The sequence below is a fragment of the Clavelina lepadiformis genome, chromosome 3, assembly GCF_947623445.1.
Source record: "Clavelina lepadiformis chromosome 3, kaClaLepa1.1, whole genome shotgun sequence".
Classification (NCBI taxonomy): domain Eukaryota; kingdom Metazoa; phylum Chordata; class Ascidiacea; order Aplousobranchia; family Clavelinidae; genus Clavelina; species Clavelina lepadiformis.
The window spans coordinates 4,316,985-4,339,883 of NC_135242.1; the positions used below are offsets into that span (position 1 = coordinate 4,316,985).

Genomic DNA, 22,899 nt, shown 5'->3' on the forward strand with positions numbered 1-22,899 from the left:
GAAAACGTTGTAAATTCCGGTTTAACAAACAAACTTAGATTTTGATTTTCTTGCAGTGCCGTCTAGTTAAACAAAGTCAGTAATTGGCAAAAGTTTTGTGGAAAACAATATGAACTTGATAGTGCTGTTGATTCTTACAACATGGTTTGTTGAATGTCACGGGATTCCAGCAGGTAAGAATAAAAGTTGCCTTGATAGTCGTCAAAATTGATTACAGGCTGTTAGTATAACGTCGAATTAAATGGTAAAAAGTGATGTAAGTCTGGCAAACATTCACTTAGCATGAGTGTTTAGATTTCGTGTCATCCGGCGTGAACAGCTTAACGCTTTACTTTGTATGTTTAGTCAACTATCGGTAGGTTACTGTTTCAAATCATCCAGTCATTGTTATGTTAGTCAAAGCAAAGTATCTCATTCCAAGCAATTCCAACATCAGTTCGTGATTTTTATCTCGTTTTCTGGTTATGTTGTAGCTTGTTTGTGTGGGCATTCAGTGAGGCCTGATGTATCTTTAGGTGGCTTACCATACGTCTCGTTTTAGCCCGGTTTTTAAGGTTGTGTCTCCGCGTCCCAATCAGTCAACCAAAAAGCCCCGCTTTGTCATTTAGTCACCCAGCATTGCCAGCATACACTACACCAATATTAGCATGCTGTGATTGGTCTGTTTAGCCAACTTGTTAAAGAGTGATGCCTGATGCGTGTTCTTGTTTATTTATGTTAAATGTGAAGATAATTGTTACGTCATCGTAACGGGTAATTGGTCCGGTAGTAGGTTGATTGTTAGCGCATTCCTTATTTTAGTAATAGTAAGCTAGTAGGAGGAAGTGTTCTTTTTGCAGTTAGGTCATTGAAAGAACTTAACTCGTAGGGAAACTTGTTCGCATTTCCTTCTGCAAAAACATTATCTCATAAGGCTATTAAAACTGATAAGGCTCATTGTTCTGAAGCGTCCCGGTTTTCAATCACAAAAGTATGGTATGCCTAACTAAAATAGCATACAGTTAATATTAATAGTAATATTAAAATCTTTATGTTTTACAATCACGGCGAATTTAGTTAAAGACTTTGCAACGGAAAATTTTGTACACATCAACTAACAACCTAAGTGGGCTGAAAACTAAAATATATTATGCCAGAAATTTTGATATTATTGTGGATTGCTTTTTCTACTATTTCTGCTTTAAAAATACTTCATAGAATGCTTATGTTTATTTTTTATTCGTGTTTCTATTAAAACGTTACAAATTGTAACTGAGAAGTTTTGCATAAATTATTTTCTTAACAAATAATATTACAAAGTGAAGCAGAACATACGACCCTGCCACTAAAGTCTTAGAACATGGTGCCACTGGCTTTGAAAGCAACGTCAGTCTCGTATGCATAATTCTTCTTCCCATTCATATCTAGGTCGGTTTTTGAAGACATTTTCCTGAACACAACGTTTGAACGATTAGTAGGCTAATATCAATGCCTAGAAATGAGATCAAAACAAACTTCTTCGTTATTAGCGTGTTGTCATCAACAGCAGTTTTCCTCTTATTGAGCCACTTCAGTATCGGAACATTTTCTCTGTAAAAGTTCTCCGCTTGGTCGAGTGTTGTCATGTATTCGGTGCTGACAGTTTCAGGATAGAACAGAGTAAGGCCACCGCATATGATGGATAAACTTCCAAAGACCGTCTGTGTAAACAATGAAAGCGATTTAACTTTATATCATGACAAACGTAGAGATGTGACAGCGCTACACAATTAGGAATAAAAAAATAGCCACTTGAGTAAGCCATGGTATGGTTGCTTGCAGTTGAAGGATAAATGGTGAGGCCATGCCACCCACTCTTGCCGCCAACGATCCCATGCTTAAGGCTGTGGTCCTTCAAAACAAGAAATTTAAAAATAGCCCACAACAAATAATTAACTAATGATAAAATAAGATACAATTGTAGCTTACAGTAATTTATCCTGATAACAGCTGTTTATTACGACACATTATAGGCTATTCACCTCACGTTGGTCGGGAAAATTTCGGATGTTACGGAGTATATCAATCCAAAACTCAATGAAGCAAACAGTTTTCCAATTAAAGCCATTGCTGTACTCCCGGCCAGCATAGCTGCGTAATATAGAGGTATTTCAACTGAAATGAACTTTTAACTTTTTGTCTCCGCAATGAAATCAACTAGAGTTTTGTGCCGCTTACTTTGGTCTCCTTTTGAATACAAATCCAGTATCATGGAAACAATGCAACAAGTACCAGCTAATGTGAAGCTGACACTCAACAACGGTCTTCGTCCATATTTAGCAAAATAAATGAATGCGTAAGCCACAACTTCTACGACTCCATTTAGAGTATTATTGACAAATGGGTCACCTGAAAATAACATATTTTGGTTTAAACTATTTTGGCACTTTAGAAAACGGATTTTTGTTGTTTACGTTCTCGACTTCTAACAGGCTAGGCTTCCCCCGTTTAATGCCAGGCAATACAACAATATGCTGATAGTAAACCAGCATATATTAAGTATGTTGATAGTCATTGATAGATAAACATTGATAGATAGATAGATAGATAGATAGATAGATAGATAGATAGATAGATAGATAGATAGATAGATAGATAGATAGATAGATAGATAGATAGATAGATAGATAGATAGATAGATAGATAGATAGATAGATAGATAGATAGATAGATAGATAGATAGATAGATAGACGTTGACAGAAAAGGAATCATATTTTGAAATGAGTATCGGTGAATACGTATAGTATTAATATTTACGTGATAATTTTAGTAACGCGCAGGCTTAGTTTTTCTGGTTAAGCCAGCTATAACCTGCCAGGTTTCCTCCGTTTAACGCCAGGCCATAAAACACCATGCTGACAGTAAACCAGCATATAAGAACGTTGATAGACATCAGACGCATGATGGGTCGTCGGTAGAGATCCCACACAGCAAATTTCTTCTTGTCGCTTTCTTCTTTGTTTTTCTCTTCCTGTTCATGAAAAATATAAACGTAGTTCAAAGGTTACAAAACACGTAACCATGCAGAAATAATAATCAAAGTTATGTCTTGGTAAAATCCATGTTCTTGTAAGCATATACTGTATAGCCTACTATCTTCTGGCGACCAACACAAAACGTTTTGTTTGACGCAAGCAGTAGATAAGTTGCAATATTAATAACAATATACATAGGCGTACATTCTGATGTTGTACAAGTAATGTCCACGTTTCTTCAGTAAGCTCTTTTCCTCTGCTCTCTGCATATCTAGCGAAAATCTTTCGGGCTTCTTTCGTTCTTCCAGATCGTAAAAGCCACCTTTCAGATTGAAACAGGTTACGAAAACTTTATTGCAATGCCATCAACTTTGCAATGCCAGATAAATTCCTTAGCTCACCTTGGCGATTCCGGTATGAAGAAATAGATTAGGACAAATGGAGCAGGTACCAAGGCAATCAGAAGCTGCGTGCTTCGCCAGTCTCCATTGAATGCGTAGGCTATGCCTGGAAACACGACATGAGCAACTGATACAGCCACACATATGTACGCCCCCGCTTCAGTTCGCCACTTTGTTGAAGATATTTCAATCGCTTTATTCAAAATGGTTTAATTCTTATTTCAGCTTAAGTGGATATGGACTCTGTGAGTTTTTAATTTTAGTTAGAGATATTATTTTTCAAAATACATTAAAGCTTAACGTCAAAGTGGAAATTTCCTGTAACTACCGTAAGTGTAACTTGCAATGAAGGCCGTTATAATGAAAGCGCCGTTAATAACTCGAACGAAGACGAAGAGCTCATAGGTAGGGGTAAAAGCGCACCCGACACAGCTGGCCACCATTCCAACGCATGTCACCAGCATCGCTGTTTTGCGACCAAACCTAAACAGGTTTCACCGACTGACGTTTAACTGTCCGAATAGACCTAGGACTTTGCTTGTATAACTTTTTCGTTATACATATACTCTGATTAATTGATTGCATTCCGTAGAATAGTTCACAAACACATGTAGCGTATTTGAATGGATAATCACGCCCTATAGTTCTTACCAATCAGAAAGGGGACCAATAAAGAGAGAACCCACAAAAAAGCCGAAGAAGAAAAACATATTTGCCAACGAATCTAAATATTGACGTTCGCAAACCAAATCCCACTGTAACATAAGATCACGGTGAGCTACTGCGACCGGTCTCTGTATAACGTACTAGTTGTATAACACAACCATAATATAATGGTAATAATCAGCTGTGCTATAAGTGATTTAACTTCATGGTTGTTTTTGTGCATTTGCTTTTACTTGGGTTATTGTGGTCTTTTCATAATAAGTTGGGTCATAATAATATCCTTGATCACATGAAATTGTTCCTGGATCTTCATCGGAGGTGACGCAACTTAGATCGCCATCTCCTCGGCAGGAGCTCAAGTTGTAGTCGTAGCGATTGCAGGAATCGTATTCCTGTTTGTTAAGATCAAAATGATTGGTTTTTTCTTGAGTATGCATATGTATGCTACTGTACATAAACTGTATAGTTTTGTCCTTCACCACGAAATCTGTGCTCTGCGTAACCGACTGCATCACAAATGCCTGAGTAGTAGAGACCGTTATAAGTATTATTTTGGTTTGCACCAAAACCAACGACTTAGAATGGAATTTATACACTTGCATTGAGAACAATTCGGTAACTTACGTCTCTAGTAGAATCATATGGAATAGTGTAGTTTTTTATTTTGCTTTCGGTTAAATTCGGATAAACGTCAGGATCGTCGATTGGTGGAACCGCGCACCTATATAAAGAGAAACCTTTGATAGTGACTTTTTGTTTTAAAAATATTGACCAAATTCTCTTCAACAAACGTTTCGGGGAACGATTGTTTTAAAATAAAATATTTTCAAGATAAACGAAAGTAATATTAGCGACTTCCACATACAATGTGTTTGTCTAATCAATAATAATCGATATATTTACATGTTTTCATGCCTACCACATTTTGGAGGAAATTTTGTGTTTTTTGTTTTTATTGAACAAGCTTCTGATACCACAGTCTGAACTTAACTATAGGATTGTAGGCATATTTTACTTGATACGAAGCTTCTATAAAGAACCGGTTTCCAGGGAAACATCAGTAATCGCTACAGGAGACAAACAACGTCGCAAATTTACACCTGAACTATCTTATGTTCAGTTGTTCCCAACTTTCTGCCGTACCTTATGCACTTAGATGCGTTTATTATTATTCCAAATTATTCAAAGCTTTGCAAAACCTGATGACGATAACTACTTGGACAGACATGTACAAAACGGTCCAATTCCATAAGGTTGGAAGCGCGAATTTAACTAACACAAAACACATACGGTAACAATTTGAAGTGAAAATCCTTGTTGAAACACGACTCGGATCTTGAAGTAAATGAAAATGATTGTGAATACTTATAGAATAGCCCCTTATATAAGCAGATAATGTATCCTCACCTGAAACTCGGAATGGCACTAATGAATACAGCAGACTGGGTGCCAAAACCGGCGCCAAAGGATAACCAGCCTACGGCTAGGACTACAACAAATTGGTAATGAGACAACCCCCCAATTTCCTTTTGAAACTCTTCAAAATCCATCACGAGGAATTTGTCTTTCAAACACTCAATCAAAATCTGTCTCGTACCGGAAAAGCGTTTTTGTTGTAAAGTATTTCGTTTTCTATAACAGGTACGTTATATCACCTCAAGAATTAGATATGAGCTTTGCGCAAACGAGTGCGTAGAATAGGTCATCATTCATTTACTAGCGTTTACCGAGGTTAATGACGTCAATACAATGTAATCAAAACAAGTTTGCTTCATAAAAATCTCAACCTAAGTCACTTCAGTGTTTCATAAAGAGCTCATGATAAAATTTACTGTTCTGCCGTAACACGACAAAGTGCTGAGTATAGTGACACGGGCATTTACCTTGTGGTGTCCAATGCATAGACTGTGATTAATGAAATATTATCAGTGATGTTTATTTTAATGAGCAGTACATAAAACATAAAGTTCATAAACATTAAAAACAAAGCACTAAATGAAAATATTAACGCTAAAAACACTGCTTCATCTTGTGCTTTACAACGATTTGAACATGCCGTTTCCTAAAAATGTTTTTCACAGTCTGGATTGAGTTCGCGTTTTTCGCGGGATATCGCTGTCGATGTCGATGAAAATCTACCGCAGTGTGTAGGTTAATGTTGTACAAAATAACAGACTTACTCTATGGAACAAGAGCACACCCAAGTGGATATTGTTCCTGTTATTACTGTCCGCCAGAATGCGTTGATTTAGATTGCACAAGTGTGGAACTTATCATTTTTCACATTGCTGCCTTTTTCGAAGTTTTACGTTTCACTTTTTTGCAAGGTCTTATATTTAACGCATTGGAATATGAATGCTATAAGCTAAAATGCCCTTTTTTGGCATTGTGGTGTATTAGACGTTTAAGTTCGATACGACGGGGTATTTAGTTCGTTCTTCGGCGTCACACTCACAGGACGTAGAGTGAGTCTCTTTTCATTTGTGAAACGTTGAGAGTCATCTACCCACGTCAGCATCGATCCTTGGCAGCAAAAGTCCGGTATTGTCAGTGTCAGGTATTATGTATTATCCAGTGTCCGGTGTATTATCCGGTGTCCGGTGTATCCGGTGTATTATCCGGTGTATTATCCGGTGCCAGGGATGAAATTACGAAGTCTAGCAGCTGGGTATTTCCGCCATTCCTTATTCAATTGGATATTCGCCCAACGGGTTACACTGATGGCTCTTAGATGTCCGCGTGTTTCTAAATCAGTGCAGTACAAATCAGTTTTTAAATTTCTTACGCAGTGTTGCGTCCGTTTATTGTAGCCGGATGCAATTTTAGGAAAAAGATTGTATCAATTCATTCACGTGCTATATAGATAGCATTCAACAGATCCTGAATTATTTTTTTCATTCAGTGGTTGCAATTGCATGGTTGTAATTTTTTGAACGCTACTTACAAGTCTTTAAATTCATGCCGATGGAAATTTAACCTAAGTAAGTTACAAAATATACTAAACGTGTAGTTAATGCTTAAACTTTTATATTCAATATGGCGACGACATAACACTTTTATATTTTGAAACAAGTATTTTTAACTTTCCTGTTTCTTTTGATCAAGTTGGTATATTTATTCGCACTTGAGTGTATATATCGGCATAAAAAGTGTCTGTTCTAGAAGTTTAATTTTTTTCTCACCTTACCTAATGTCTAACTTAACACTTTTTGGTAGCTTAAACATTTAAACGAAGTAGCATGTGCGAAGTTAAATCAAACGTAGCCAGCTCAACAAGTAACAATGAGGAACCTTAACGGTCTGTTTCACAGGTTCTGCCGTATAAATGGGCAAACAAACATACAAAAATTCATTCGCTTTAAACGTCTGACAAGTCTAGAGGCAGCAAGAACACTCGTGCTCGCTAACTGCAAACGCAAAGGAGGTTATTAAACTTATAAGAGTAGACTATTTCTTGTACCGCAACCGTCAAGTTAAAAATAATTTGCAAATATGTTTTAAAGTAGTGACGAGTTAATAAAGCGAAAAATGTTTTTGATTTCAAACAAAAAACAAACGATTCACGATCAGTCGATCGAGTTCGAGGTGAGCGAATCAATGTTAAGCAAAAAACCAAAGTCGAAAATGAAAACAAGTCTATTTAGACCTAGTAGATGTACTTGTATATGGTATTATAATCTTTATCCGCGGACTGAAGAAAGTCTTTGCTCGACTTAAACTCGGCGATGATTCCTCACCGCACGGGCTCGGTTACCGAGCTTGTCTTTGTTCAAATTCCAATGGATGACCTACACAGCTTTTGACTTTTAACTTATTTGACTTTTAATTTTTTATTTGCTATACTATCTTAATTTGAAATTGATTACTAAAACCACTAAACATAAACAAGCGTTGTTTACTCTTTGCTTAAGGGTATTAGGCTACAACGGCAGCGAAACTGGGAATCTAACACGGTTCGAATTTTTACGTGTCAGACACGTTATAGACCTAACTGCTCCGACACACGTCCACCGATATCCCAATGAAAGTTGTATTTTAAAACTATTGGATTTGCATCCTTACTACAGTGGTAGACTAAGCCTTTTCTGATTTCATCTAAGCGTTTTAAGCATTTTACCATTGTGCAAGTCTGTATCACGTACATGTATCATTGACAAAACCGACCAACGAAGACGTTGTTGTTTAAGATAAATAGTAATGGCATTAGACAACACAAATGCCAACGTAAGCCACATCAGTGAGTTAAAACTCAATGTAATTTTTGTTTTCTGAAAAGTTGAGTAAAAAACTTGAATCACGTTGAAACTTGTCAATTTCATATTTTCAGATTACAGGATTTTGAAACTTTAATCCTGCTCTTTTGATTGTAGCTAAAACCTAGTTAGATGCCAAAAGGTGAGGAAGAAGCAACTGAAAATAAACTGAGTTGTGTCTGCAAAAAATTCTTCAAACTAATTTAAATTTCCTGTATTTTATCAAACAACTCTAAGTAATTGGCCAGCGATTACGTCAGTGGTATGAAACGCCATTTTTCTGTCGCCGGGCTAACAATAGCTGTTCTGCTTTTGCATTCATGCGCAATTGTATTAGCAGGTAAGCGAAACAAAATAATGCTGAGTGTCTTGTTTACAGTTCTGTTCTTAGTTTCCTGGGGTGGGGAAAAGAGATTAGATTACGGCGTAATGAATGAGAAAATCAAATTACTTTTTTAGATATATAAGATTATTCCTTGTTGTGTTGTTTCTACATTACCCACGTAAGGTCATAGTTATTCAAGGGAGAACTGCATAATTATAATTAAAATTTTAAAGTGCTGCGTCATTTACAGGATAAACAAAAACCGGAAAAAAAGGTTGCAAATATGTAAAGTCAACGCGGGAACGAAAAACCAAAGACCATGAGAACAAAACCAAATTCTTTAACATTTCAATCAAATTGGTATAGATTTAAATCTATTCCCAAATACGTGTTTTAATCAATAACATTGGTTTGATTCTTTTTCGATGTTTAGGATACCGTCCTATATTTTACAATGACGAGCTGAGTTAACTACCTTTTATTTGGAGTGGTAAACTTTTAATGATGGTTAGTTTTTAGTCTTTAAAGAAAAGCTTTTTTTATTGCCAAATTTTAATTTTTTGAATAATCAAGATGGGTTCGCCGGGTTATTCCGGATAGGCTAGCATCCGCAAAGTTATGTGATCTCTTCCTTTATTGATAACGTTTTTTATAAGAAATTACTTTGGGGAAAAGCCCGTTCATGAGACCAAGTTTTGTAAGTGGGTACCACTCTGCACGTCCATAGTAACATTTTAACAGTTGTTACCATTACGTGCTCAATGATAAGGCCATTTCCCCCTTCAGTATAAATTTTTAATAAAATTTATTTGTTTTAATATTTAGCCCAGCCCAGTCTTAACCTTACTGATATCACATCTTTCGGATTTCGTGTCACCTACAACAATGTTACCGACGCGGCGTTTTATGAATTTTCTGTCACCGCCTTGCACAATGACACTGACCATGTTTCCTTCGTTCAAGCTGACACCACTGCTTCGGTTTGTATTATGTTGTTTTATAAAGAGATTAGCATAAAGTTTTTATAATGGGCGGCTGCAAATTATATCACACAGTTTATTGCAATGATCAACACCATGTGATTGACACTGACTTTGATACATAATAAGTTAATAAGCAAGATTTTATTTCGGTAGTGCAACACACTTTTTTCAATACCACTTGTTGTTTTGAAATATTGTCATGGATCTGGCTTTTAGCCTCTGGCCTATCTTTAGCAATGGAGAATCGCAATACTTTTACTGTGTCTTTGAAACAACAAGATAAATTATATAGAGGCATCATAATGAGTTTTTGTATTTATAACAAAGGCTAATTGTAAACAAAGACTAACCAATTATTACATCTATTATTGGAAACTTTTATTCTATTTAATCATCGCTGCACCACTGCAACATACAACTCTGCAAATATCTGCTATGTTCTACACAACTTTTAATGTGTTGCAAATAAAGTATTATAAAAAACAACAAGGCAACAAAATTAAATAGCTCGAGTGTATTTCTAAAGCCCTATGCTATATTCTGAGTAAATGTATTTGTATTTTTGTCTTTAAACTAATTGCGATTGGTGAAAATGTTAAAGAAGTTTGCAGTGTTCTGTTGTTGAAGATAGGCGAGAGCCATCCTTGTGGGGACTAATGTGGAAGTCCACAACTACGTGATGCATTTGTATACTAGACCTCTGCAGCCCACATTGTGATGTCAGTTGGTTGTGAACTTGAATCAGTTCATGAATGAGTCAGTTGGTTGTGAACTGCCCCAAGCCCTATTTTTGCACCTATAGTGCTTTATCATTATGGCAGATGGCAGTATAAAAAAGTTTATTAACTTCGATTATTACATGATTGGATTGATTGTAGGTTTTACAGAATGTGGCATTGAATCTTTCAGTAGCAGTGCGTGTTTTGTGACAGCCAGTTGGGTTAGAACAGGAGACATACAGAAAGTTACTCGTAAATTTTGTTTTTGTTGCAGTAAGGTTTAAATGGTACAATGGGGTAAGTTTGAGGTTAGTGTATGGTAGCCAACAATTCAGTGAGAAAGAAAGACTTGTACAAAGACTACAAATTTACTTTTGGTTTTGGCTATTACTATTGTAATGGAAAAATTTTTGACAATGATTTGATGATTATTCTTTTATCTAACTTAAAGCAAACCTAACATAAATTTCTTTTTAGAATAAAATTTTCTTCATTTAGTCTAACGAAAATAAAGTTTTATTTCTTTTTTAACCTAGTTGTCTTATACAATGGGTTTCTTGTCCGGATGTGGTAAAATAATCACCCTCAAAAAGGAAATTATGTGTACTTGCTAATTTAATCTATGCATTAACTATTTTATTGTGGTTTTATGTCATTTCAAACAAATAATTTATAATTTTTATCCAATTTATTTTTTAAAATTGGTTACAAAGGACATTTACTGATTAAATTATAATAATTGTGTAGATTAGTGACCGAAGAAGCAACATAGTTTACATTGTCACAGTTAAATCTCTTGATGCAAACAATGTGACAGGAAATGAAATCACAGGCCGAGTAAGAACAGGTAATAATCTGCAGCACTGTGACACTGACCATCTAACAATGTGTTTTGTTAGAATGTCGACGCATTTGGTATTGTGATAAATAATATGAAAACTTACAGTAAAATTACGATTTCATGTTTAATGTAGATGTAATGTAATGAAATGAAATTTAATGTTTGACATTTAAAATTATGCTTTGCGTTTCTTTTGGTGGTGTGAAGACCACAAACATAGGCACAGATACAACTTTTAAAAATATTTCAGCTCCCGTTGGTGCATCCATTCTCCAAGTAATCACAACTCCAACATTTCTGACTGTGTTTTTGGAGGAAGTACCCGGAGCTATTGCTTTTGAAATTGAATACAACAACACTGAAACCGGAGTCAGTAACAGAAAGATTGTACCGGATGAAGTTCCGTCAGAAACTTTTTATGTTGCAATGTAATTATGTTATGGTTTATTTTATAATTAGTGTTTTTATTTTTACCGTCAATACTTTAAGAAAACATAACCAGCAATAAACAAAAAATCAGTTGCCCGTACAAACTTTTGCGATACCATTGGCATTGTGTTAAACTGAGGTAATGCTGATAATTGAGTTTTTGTAATTTCACTGTATGCACTTTATAATTGTAATTACTTGGTTTAAAGAATTGAAGCATTGATGCCAAATAGCGAATATACGTTGCGAGCCAGAGTCATGGAGGTAAATGGGACTAATTACAATCCTGAACAAAGTCCGTATGGGTCTGCCACGCATATTACGACAGGTACATTTGATTTGGTAGTCACTGTTCTTAGCAATTTTTGTTCCTTAATCCTTGACTCTGTGTTTTACCATAAATCTGTTTTATCATACCTCAAAGCATAATTTCAGGCAACTGTTTGTTTTAGACAAGATCTCTGCATTTGGACGAATTCAGTTGATAACCAGGAACATCACATCGTCTGTTGATGCAAGTTTAGAAGCAGAAATCGCTGCAGAATTGCTGAGTGCTTATAGAGGCATCATGACTAATGTGTCAAATGTGTCTGTTGTTGAACTTGAAAACGATGGATCGGGAAAAATTCTTTGTCATCATGAAATTATCTTGGATGATAAAATATCAGCATCAGATGGGTTTTTATCTGCGCTAAGGTTGAATAATTCTACTTTTTACAATGGAAGCTCAGTGCGGTTTGGAGGTAAATTAACATAGATCGCTTTTATTTGTAGATCCACTCATACTGACTCCGTTTGCTACACAGTATCTTGTTTGTTTTCAGTATGTCTTTATTTAAACCTTCATGTAAATCTTTATTTCAGTTGCTCACGATCCTGGCTATCAGTACACTCGCCTCAGTGACTTAATTTCGCTGCAATATGCTGATGGTCTGTTTTGTCGGTCTAGCTCAACAGATCAAAGATCTTGGACTTTATACAGCAGTAACGATGTAGCAGTTTCAGAGCAAATTCCCACAAATGGTGATGGGTTGGCAGACTCAATAGTAGAACTCATCCTGAATGATGCAGGCAATATTTTATAAAACAGTTTCATCAGAATGTTGTGCAAAAATCAATTATTCCAAAATGTTTTTAAGTCAAAGTTTGTCCAATTTCATCCAAACTATGTTATGCAGTATGCCTTGTTTAGAAATACTAATTGAAGTATTCAAGTACATGGTTTTAACATTTTTGAAAGTAATTTGTTTCTAATCTCTACAGAAATCATTTTGGTGACTGATTCACTTTCTCTGACTGGCCCTAGTTTGTTCTCCCTGAATTCAAGCACAATATATGGAATAAAACAGGAATATTTAATAAAAGCTTGTCCAGCTGATGAAAGTTCTACACTTTATTACAACAGAATTTATGAAGCTAAAGATTCGTCAGTCAACTCTGATAAATACACTATTTTTCATACAACAAGTATGTGAAATTTTTATGATCGTTTATGGTTATGGATTATGTAGTAATGCTGTGTAGGTGCTTGGCTCAAAGTGCTCACTTAATAATATCGGTTTTAAGAAACTTAAAATGTGAGTTAATGAATTTCACTGTTGTTTATTACATAGGAATGAAGTTATTTTTCATTGATCATTAGATGTAAAACATTGGAAAGGAACTAATCAGGGATAAAATCTTGTTTCTATGTAGGTCCTGCATCAGTGGCATCTGGAAGATTAAGTTCTCAAACTTTAGAAAGCAACACGGAAGCAGTTATTACAATTCCATCTACCTTGATACCACGAGCAGAGTCATATTCCTTTACTGCAAATGGTTTTACTACTACATTAAGTGAAGCTGACATTGACAGTTCTGCATCATTTAAGGTACTGGTATTTATGGTATTGCTTGCTTGTTTTAAAAAGTTACACCTTACACTTTTCGTGATGTAACATCTTCACTTGAAAAAAAAAACAGTTTTATCTAACATCACCAACTTGCATATAAGTTAAAAGCAATAATTTTCTACTCATTTAAATATGTTTTTATTTTTTAAAAGTTGCTTTAGAAAAGACCACCTTGAACCATAAAACTATCTAATTTCTGATTTTGCTGGAATAGGTTCTGTGTTATGACATTAGGAATTCATCGCAAAAATTACCTCTAATCTAACCGCTATCTTTGCTTTTATTACTGACATTTAATTTCCTACTGACAGTAACTTTAAAGCATAGGTCGGCAACCCGCGGCTCTTTCATGTCTGTGTTCTGGCTCCCACGACTCAGAGCCAACGAGCTCATTTAGGAAAACTTTATGTGAATAAATAATGGTGTTTATTAATGTCACAATGTAATAACTTAATGCATTTGTCTGATTTTTCAGAATGTTTTATTAGGACGTGGAAAATTTTATATAAATACTACACAGTGATTTTCGCAGACATAATACGCATGACTGCTTGCCACTCATGTGATCTTAAGTTTGTTTTAGTCCGAGGTCGCATGTCTTGGATTTTGGTCTTTGTTTGGTGACTATGCGGATTGTCATCGTTGTAGTGAGAATTTTGTGACAATAACTACTGAAGTTTTTACGTGTAACTGTCAAGCATTAGTTTGAATTATATAAGTAGCGTTAGGTTTTTTGTTTTAAGTAGTCAATTAGGTGTTGTGGCTCAGAGTAGGTTTTAGTTTGACGGACAGGAGACCAAATGGCTCTTTCAATGCTAAAGGTTGCCGAACCTTGCTCTAAAGTGACTCCGAACCAATCACACTTGCAGGTATCACCAACTTGCATATAAGTTAAAAACGATAATTTTCTACTCATTTAAATATGTTTTTATTTTTTAAAAGTTGCTTTAGAAAAGACCACCTTGAACCATAAAACTATCTTATTTCTGATTTTGCTGGAATAGGTTCTGTCTGATGACATTAGGAATTCATCGCAAAAATTACCTCAATTCTAACCGCTATCTTTGCCTTTATTACTAACTGTTAATTTCCTACTGACAGTAACTTTAAAGTGACTCCAAACCAAATATGCTTGCAGGTAACCCTGCAAAACCTGACCGTGAATGCCGACAATGTCATTGAAGTGCAGGCTCGTTCACGCCGAGCAAATGGGAACTTGCAGTCTACTTTCTTTACAAGAACAGTTTTCATTGGTACGGCTATGCGCTATTTTATCCTTGTTGTTTGTAATGGACAGAGCTGGGTAACCACTCTCTTAAATGAAGATTCGCTCGACTCTTCGATTAAAAAAGAGTGTTGCTTGTGCTTTTGCTTTTCTATAAATAAGGAGTGCCCTCATTTTGTCTCTTCCACTCTCCCTCTTTCTAACAATTCAAAGATATTTTCAATTTGCCACATTTTCGAAAACCAATCGCCTTCGTTTTTTGCAAATTTGCAAGTAGCTTTTGTGTTTAACTGTAGCCTAATAAATGTTATGAAATTTCATAGAAACCAATGTTAAAGAGTTTTGTTTTCTTCACAAATGATCAATAAAGAAGTAGATTAGAACCTTGAATTATTGATACCCACGTTCATTAATTTAGTAGGGTATTACTCTTTTTCAAAGCATACTCGTATATCGCTTAAATCATAAAAATAACGGCAGTGTCAAGCAAATTATTGCTTTACCGTCGTTAGTAAAATGTGTAATCATTGTTGTAACAGATAAAATTAGTCTCAAAGAAGTCAAAAAAACGTAAAGGTTTGTCTTTTTGTCCAACTACTTTTATCCATTTTGTGCATGCAGAAATTTGTTTGTGCAAAAATGAAGAGCAAATAGTCATTAGAAAAGAGCACTATTGTGGTTTCACACCTAGTTTGAAATAAAACGTAGCTCTCGAAGTTCCCCGTAAAACAAGGCACATGCTCATGCCCAGCTCTGGTGATGGATATATTCTAACATACATGAAATAATTTTTTTTTCATTTAATTGCAGATCTTAATGAATGTATTAATGAAACCTTTCCATGTGATGGTAATGCCAAATGCAGCAATTTCCCTGGAGGTTTCAATTGTTCTTGTAACTCTGGTTATAATGGAAATGGTTCCATATGCACTGATATAAACGAATGTGAGAATGAAACCTTTCCATGTGATAGTAATGCCAAATGCAGCAATTTCCCTGGTGGTTTCAATTGTTCTTGTAACTCTGGTTATAATGGAAATGGTTCCATATGCACTGATATAAACGAATGTGAGAATGAAACCTTTCCATGTGATAGTAATGCCAAATGCAGCAATTTCCCTGGTGGTTTCAATTGTTCTTGTAACTCTGGTTATAATGGAAATGGTTCCATATGCACTGACATAAACGAATGCGAGAATGAAATCTTTCCATGTGATGGTAATGCCAAATGCAGCAATTTCCCTGGTGGTTTCAATTGTTCTTGTAACTCTGGTTATAATGGAAATGGTTCCATATGCACTGACATAAACGAATGTGAGAATGAAACCTTTCCATGTGATGGTAATGCCAAATGCAGCAATTTCCCTGGTGGTTTCAATTGTTCTTGTAACTCTGGTTATAATGGAAATGGTTCCATATGCACTGACATAAACGAATGTGAGAATGAAACCTTTCCATGTGATAGTAATGCCAAATGCAGCAATTTCCCTGGTGGTTTTAATTGTTCTTGTAACTCTGGTTATAATGGAAATGGTTCCATATGCACTGACATAAACGAATGCGAGAATGAAACCTTTCCATGTGATGGTAATGCCGAATGCAGCAATTTCCCTGGTGGTTTTAATTGTTCTTGTAACTCTGGTTATAATGGAAATGGTTCCATATGCACTGATATAAACGAATGTGAGAATGAAACCTTTCCGTGTGATGGTAATGCCGAATGCAGCAATTTCCCTGGTGGTTTCAATTGTTCTTGTAACTCTGGTTATAATGGAAATGGTTCCATATGCACTGATATAAACGAATGTGAGAATGAAACCTTTCCATGTGATGGTAATGCCAAATGCAGCAGTTTACCCGGTAGTTTCAATTGTTCTTGTAACTCTGGTTATAATGGAAATGGTTCCATATGCACTGATATAAACGAATGTGAGAATGAAACCTTTCCATGTGATGGTAATGCCGAATGCAGCAATTTCCCTGGTGGTTTCAATTGTTCTTGTAACTCTGGTTATAATGGAAATGGTTCCATATGCACTGATATAAACGAATGTGAGAATGAAACCTTTCCATGTGATGGTAATGCCAAATGCAGCAATTTCCCTGGTGGTTTCAATTGTTCTTGTAACTCTGGTTATAATGGAAATGGTTCCATATGCACTGACATAAACGAATGCGAGAATGAAATCTTTCCGTGTGATGGTAATGCCAAATGCAGCAATTTTCCTGGTGGTTTTAATTGTTCTTGTAATTCTGGTTATAATGGAAATGGTTCCATATGCACTGACATAAACGAATGCGAGAATGAAATCTTTCCATGTGATGGTAATGCCAAATGCAGCAATTTTCCTGGTGGTTTTAATTGTTCTTGTAATTCTGGTTATAATGGAAATGGTTCCATATGCACTGACATAAACGAATGCGAGAATGAAATCTTTCCATGTGATGGTAATGCCAAATGCAGCAATTTCCCTGGTGGTTTCAATTGTTCTTGTAACTCTGGTTATAATGGAAATGGTTCCATATGCACTGACATAAACGAATGTGAGAATGAAACCTTTCCATGTGATGGTAATGCCAAATGCAGCAATTTCCCTGGTGGTTTCAATTGTTCTTGTAACTCTGGTTATAATGGAAATGGTTCCATATGCACTGACATAAACGAATGTGAAAATGAAACCTTTCCATGTGATGGTAATGCCGAATGCAGCAATTTCCCTGGTGGTTTTAATTGTTCTTGTAATTCTGGTTATAATGGAAATGGTTCCATATGCACTGACATAAACGAATGCGAGAATGAAACCTTTCCATGTGATGGTAATGCCAAATGCAGCAATTTCCCTGGTGGTTTTAATTGTTCTTGTAACTCTGGTTATAATGGAAATGGTTCCATATGCACTGACATAAACGAATGCGAGAATGAAATCTTTCCATGTGATGGTAATGCCGAATGCAGCAATTTCCCTGGTGGTTTCAATTGTTCTTGTAACTCTGGTTGTAATGGAAATGGTTCCATATGCACTGACATAAACGAATGTGAAAATGAAACCTTTCCATGTGATGGTAATGCCAAATGCAGCAATTTCCCGGGTGGTTTCAATTGTTCTTGTAACTCTGGTTATAATGGAAATGGTTCCATATGCACTGACATAAACGAATGCGAGAATGAAACCTTTCCATGTGATGGTAATGCCAAATGCAGCAATTTCCCTGGTGGTTTCAATTGTTCTTGTAACTCTGGTTATAATGGAAATGGTTCCATATGCACTGATATAAACGAATGTGAGAATGAAACCTTTCCATGTGATGGTAATGCCAAATGCAGCAATTTTCCCGGTAGTTTCAATTGTTCTTGTAACTCTAGCTATAATGGAAATGGTTCCATATGCACTGACATAAACGAATGCGAGAATGAAATCTTTCCATGTGATGGTAATGCCAAATGCAGCAATTTTCCTGGTGGTTTCAATTGTTCTTGTAACTCTGGTTATAATGGAAATGGTTCCATATGCACTGACATAAACGAATGCGAGAATGAAATCTTTCCATGTGATGGTAATGCCAAATGCAGCAATTTCCCTGGTGGTTTCAATTGTTCTTGTAACTCTGGTTATAATGGAAATGGTTCCATATGCACTGACATAAACGAATGCGAGAATGAAATCTTTCCATGTGATGGTAATGCCAAATGCAGCAATTTTCCTGGTGGTTTCAATTGTTCTTGTAACTCTGGTTATAATGGAAATGGTTCCATATGCACTGACATAAACGAATGCGAGAATGAAATCTTTCCATGTGATGGTAATGCCAAATGCAGCAATTTTCCTGGTGGTTTTAATTGTTCTTGTAACTCTGGTTATAATGGAAATGGTTCCATATGCACTGACATAAACGAATGCGAGAATGAAATCTTTGCATGTGATGGTAATGCCAAATGCAGCAATTTCCCTGGTGGTTTCAATTGTTCTTGTAACTCTGGTTATAATGGAAATGGTTCCATATGCACTGATATAAACGAATGTGAGAATGAAACCTTTCCATGTGATGGTAATGCCGAATGCAGCAATTTCCCTGGTGGTTTTAATTGTTCTTGTAACTCTGGTTATAATGGAAATGGTTCCATATGCACTGACATAAACGAATGCGAGAATGAAATCTTTCCATGTGATGGTAATGCCAAATGCAGCAATTTCCCTGGTGGTTTCAATTGTTCTTGTAACTCTGGTTATAATGGAAATGGTTCCATATGCACTGATATAAACGAATGCGAGAATGAAACCTTTCCGTGTGATGGTAATGCCAAATGCAGCAATTTTCCCGGTGGTTTCAATTGTTCTTGTAACTCTGGTTATAATGGAAATGGTTCCACATGCACTGACATAAACGAATGCGAGACTGGAAACGGTAGCTGTTCTAATAATGCAGCTTGCGTTAACTTCCCAGGATCATTTAATTGTTCTTGTGATTCTGGGTTTGCTGGTAATGGAACTTACTGTTTAGGTAAATATAGTTAGAGGGACCTGTGTAGTAATGTTTATATTAATTAACAAAATGATGTAATATTTTTTTTATCATTTTTGTGAATTGTAGTAGTAATTATATATTGGCGTTATCTCATTATTGAAAATTGCTTTCTAGTCATTAAATTTTTTTTTGCAGAAATTCCCCAACTTTCAGCTTTCATTACAAACATTACTTCAGTTTCATTTGTACTGGTTCTTAATGTGATGGAACCCACACTTTTCTATGAGGTATTTTATTTTAAAATGATGAGGGTTTTAATTTTGATGAACAGACTTTTGTTATGGTCATTGCAATCTGTATAATAAGGTTAAGATAACTAGGTAATAAAATCTATATTATTTTTCTTTATTTAGATGTGTAATTTTGTTTAAATGCGCTTTTTAGCGCTACACCAGAAGCAAAAAAATAGCGAAATGTATTTGTTGTTTTCTTTATCTTTATAGACTGTTGTGACCAACCTTGACACAACAGAAGCTATTGTTTTACAAATCAACAACCCTGAGCTGGTCATTAAAAATCTTACCGAAGGAACAAATTACTCTGTAATGGTGGTTGTTAGACATTCTGACGTTTCACTCAACCTCTACCAAGTAACAAGTAAATACCAACGTATCGTAAAACAGCGAAGATTTTTTATATGTGTATTTCATTAAATTGAACGGTATGTAAATATCAGTTTCATAGCTCCTATGTAGCGAAACTTTATTGCATTGTAATGCTATGTTAAGCACCTGGATTGCCATCTGGTTTTCAACCTGAAAACGTTGAAACAAACTTTGCAACGTTTTCTTGGGATTCTCTAAAAGGAGCTTCATATTACATTATCAGTGCATTTTTAAGAGATACCAGAAGACAAAGACAGACATCTACTGATGACGTTGTAAGAAAGTTTTGTAATAGTTGATTAAACCTGCAAGTGTTGTAAGCCATACGTGTTCATACATGCAACTGTTTTAAGTCAAACTTCAAAAGAAACCAAAACCTTTGAAAACGTGCATGCATATCCTCTGTACTTTACAGGTTGTGGCTAATGTGACAGACACAACATCAGGTGCAATAAAGGGATTTCGTTCTGGCAGCAATTATCAAATTTCGTTTGCAGGCGGAAATGTTGGCGGTTTGGGCCCTTCCGTGTATACCTCTATTGTTACAAGTGAATAATCTTGCAATGCACATTTAACATTTTAAGCCAAATGGACTCTTTTCTGATAGTAATCACTTGTTCTACTATCAAATTGCTTCTTTCAGGGCCAGCCGCAGTTATGCCGGTAGTTGAAGCATACAATGGCACATTCGTGAACATAACTTGGCCTTTGCCAATGGGAGCGGTTAACTACACTGCCACGATCTATTCCAATGATACTGTAACAAGCGTTGTGCACACAGAAGGTAACTTTGTTTGAATAAATTTTTTTATTATGTAGACATTTTAAAGAGAATGAAGTCACATGATCTCATCGTATAATGAACATTGTTTACCCTAAATGGGCATATTGCAAACTTGGAAATTACAAAGTAAAATCTATTGATGACTATTTATTAAAAGTTCAACGTACATATGCTTTAAACTGACGTTTGGTGTCCGAGTTTTAGTTTAGTTTCTATGTACATGGAATAAAGCTGCACAACTTCATAACAGTGATCTTGTTCTTTTAGACCTTTATGCTGAAATCGAAAATCTAAACCCTGTATTGGACTACAGAATAGAAATTTATGGCTGCAATACTGAAAATTTATGCAGCAATGCATCAACCCTTGTTTTAGAAATAGGTTAGTCATGAACAGCTGTGAATTGGCTTGTCCAGTCTACACAAGTTTGTTCTTACACATACATTTTCCCCATTTCTTATTTGCAAAACCATTAGAGTTTGATATATCAATCTTGTAGTTGTGTATTGTTGAATTGTTTTGTTGCCCCTACAAACTGGCCTTTGTATTTTCCAGATGAATGTGAAAACGCAAACGCACTCTGTAGTGTTAATGCTAGCTGTACTAACACGGTAGGTAGCTTCACTTGCCTCTGTGAAAATGGCTTTGCTGACAACGGTACCCACTGCGTTGATGTAGACGAATGCGCCGCTAGTAGCTGCGATGCAAATTCCAGGTGTACCAATGGCGAAGGCAGTTTTTATTGCACCTGCAATGTTGGATTCACTGGAAATGGAAAGACGTGTGTCGAAGACATGGATGAATGCGCTTTGGATTCACATAACTGTCATCTAAACGCCCGTTGCAACAGCACCAACGGCAGTTTTACCTGCACCTGCAACCCTGGATATACCGGTTACGGTGTCAATTGCACGGATATCGACGAGTGCGAAATAGGCACGGCTGGTTGTCATCCCCAAGCCAACTGTGAGAACTCAGAAGGAGGCTATCAGTGTACTTGCTTGTCTGGATTTTCGGGCAACGGTGTAGTTTGCAACGACGTTGATGAGTGTTTGAGTAATGGAAGGATTTGTCGTGAAAACGCGTTTTGCCGCAATTCGTTTGGAAGTTTTGCTTGTATCTGTAGCCAAGGATTTGTTAGTGACGGGATTGTTTGTCACAAAAATGGTAAGTACTTATCGAGTGCGTAATCCGATGTGTAGTGATCGTATTAAAGCCTCTTTAATCTTTGACATTTCGTGTTGAAATCTTACTTTCGCGTATGTAATGTTGCCAATTATGTTTATTATGCGGCCAAATGATAAACGAGTGGTGTCTGGCAACATGTATTATGCTGATTTGATCTCGCCGATTAACCTTTATGGGAAAATGATTTTTGTTTCTTTTTCAGATTTTATTTGGTGGATACCAGTTTTGGTGGTGATCATGATAGCGGTCGCAGTAATAGTCTTTGCTGTGATTGTTTACAGACGAAAACATGCCACTGTGAGTTAATATAGAATAATCGCCTGGTCTTAAACACACGCAGTGCGAATATATTTAAGTCAGGGATAATTTCAGAGCAAATTTGTTTTGACAGTCAGTTTTGACTATAATGTTTTTTAAGTTTATTCATACTTTTTACCAAAAAATGTATCTTTACTTTTTTGAATCTTAAATGACATGCTTTTAATTACTGTTTTAATCTTTCAGAAAAAATATGTTGTGAACGGAAGTAAAGAAGGAAATGACGCTCACCACCAAAGCTTACAACATAACCATAACAACGAACTTGAAAGCAACAGAGTGGGAAAAGGGGAGAGAACTGATGTCGAAATACGAGTTGACAATTTGTAATTCTAAGGAAGTTTTAACTCAAGTTTCCTTGTTATGTTGTTGTGTAGTACACAAACAACTGAGTACGTTCTTGCTGCCAGGTTTGAAACCAGTTTTACATCGACCCATCGACGATTTGGGCTTTGATTTTAGTAATTGTTTGTTATTTCGTTTGCAAAACGTGAGTAGAAGTGAAAACATTTTTTTAATTACACACTAATCATTGGACAATAAATTTGTTTTCATGAAATTAAACTATGTTTAAAATATCGTTTGCTTTGTTACAGCATTTTTTATAGCCTATGTTGTAATTGTTTTTTCTTATACCCTCCTTTGTATTAATTGTGCTTGGAATAAAATTTCTTCTTCTACTACTTCAGGCACTTGTCAATAATAAAATTTAACTGTATGCCATCTTGGACGGTATGTTTTGCCGAAGAAGC

General features: G+C 35.8%; 2 protein-coding genes across 3 annotated transcripts; one reads left to right on the forward strand and one right to left on the reverse strand.

Moving 5' to 3' along the window:
• Nucleotides 1-78: 78 nt before the first annotated feature.
• On the forward strand, nt 79-22,830 carry LOC143450531 (uncharacterized). 2 transcript variants are annotated; one of them, XM_076951124.1, is made up of 20 exons: nt 79-173; nt 9,465-9,619; nt 11,089-11,188; nt 11,433-11,610; nt 11,821-11,939; nt 12,064-12,354; nt 12,476-12,682; nt 12,875-13,078; nt 13,307-13,482; nt 14,642-14,756; nt 15,539-19,228; nt 19,388-19,479; nt 19,696-19,849; nt 19,981-20,132; nt 20,273-20,405; nt 20,501-20,641; nt 20,909-21,022; nt 21,197-21,808; nt 22,032-22,126; nt 22,334-22,830. In XM_076951124.1, exons 1-20 carry the CDS (start codon nt 110-112, stop codon nt 22,475-22,477), a joined length of 6,936 nt encoding a protein of 2,311 aa, XP_076807239.1. In that variant the 5' UTR covers nt 79-109; the 3' UTR covers nt 22,478-22,830. The 2 variants fall into 2 exon arrangements, with proteins under 2 accessions (XP_076807239.1, XP_076807238.1); XM_076951123.1 differs by lacking the exon at nt 79-173 and adding an exon at nt 8,401-8,654.
• On the reverse strand, nt 1,208-5,734 carry LOC143450536 (organic cation transporter protein-like). The gene is made up of 13 exons (XM_076951134.1): nt 5,469-5,734; nt 4,686-4,782; nt 4,295-4,453; nt 4,047-4,150; nt 3,724-3,878; nt 3,396-3,588; nt 3,199-3,316; nt 2,831-2,990; nt 2,197-2,367; nt 2,001-2,109; nt 1,771-1,870; nt 1,495-1,679; nt 1,208-1,429 (listed from the first exon to the last, which is right to left on the reverse strand). The coding sequence occupies exons 1-13, from the start codon at nt 5,609-5,611 to the stop codon at nt 1,333-1,335; spliced, it is 1,791 nt and encodes a 596-aa protein (XP_076807249.1). The 5' UTR covers nt 5,612-5,734; the 3' UTR covers nt 1,208-1,332.
• Nucleotides 22,831-22,899: the final 69 nt, after the last annotated feature.

What these genes read in the sequence shown, in the direction of transcription:
- LOC143450536 (XM_076951134.1), bottom strand. Translation starts at nt 5,611, where the DNA reads ATGGATTTTGAAGAGTTTCAAAAGGAAATTGGGGGGTTGTCTCATTAC. An exon ending in AAAAGACCACAATAACCCAA is followed by an intron (nt 4,151 to 4,294) that starts GTAAAAGCAAAT and finishes CTTATGTTACAG; the next exon opens with TGGGATTTGGTTTGCGAACG. An exon ending in TTCATACCGGAATCGCCAAG is followed by an intron (nt 3,317 to 3,395) that starts GTGAGCTAAGGA and finishes TCAATCTGAAAG; the next exon opens with GTGGCTTTTACGATCTGGAA.
- LOC143450531 (XM_076951123.1), top strand. Translation starts at nt 8,579, where the DNA reads ATGAAACGCCATTTTTCTGTCGCCGGGCTAACAATAGCTGTTCTGCTT. An exon ending in CACAGGCCGAGTAAGAACAG is followed by an intron (nt 11,189 to 11,432) that starts GTAATAATCTGC and finishes AAAATATTTCAG; the next exon opens with CTCCCGTTGGTGCATCCATT. An exon ending in GAAACTTTTTATGTTGCAAT is followed by an intron (nt 11,611 to 11,820) that starts GTAATTATGTTA and finishes CTTGGTTTAAAG; the next exon opens with AATTGAAGCATTGATGCCAA.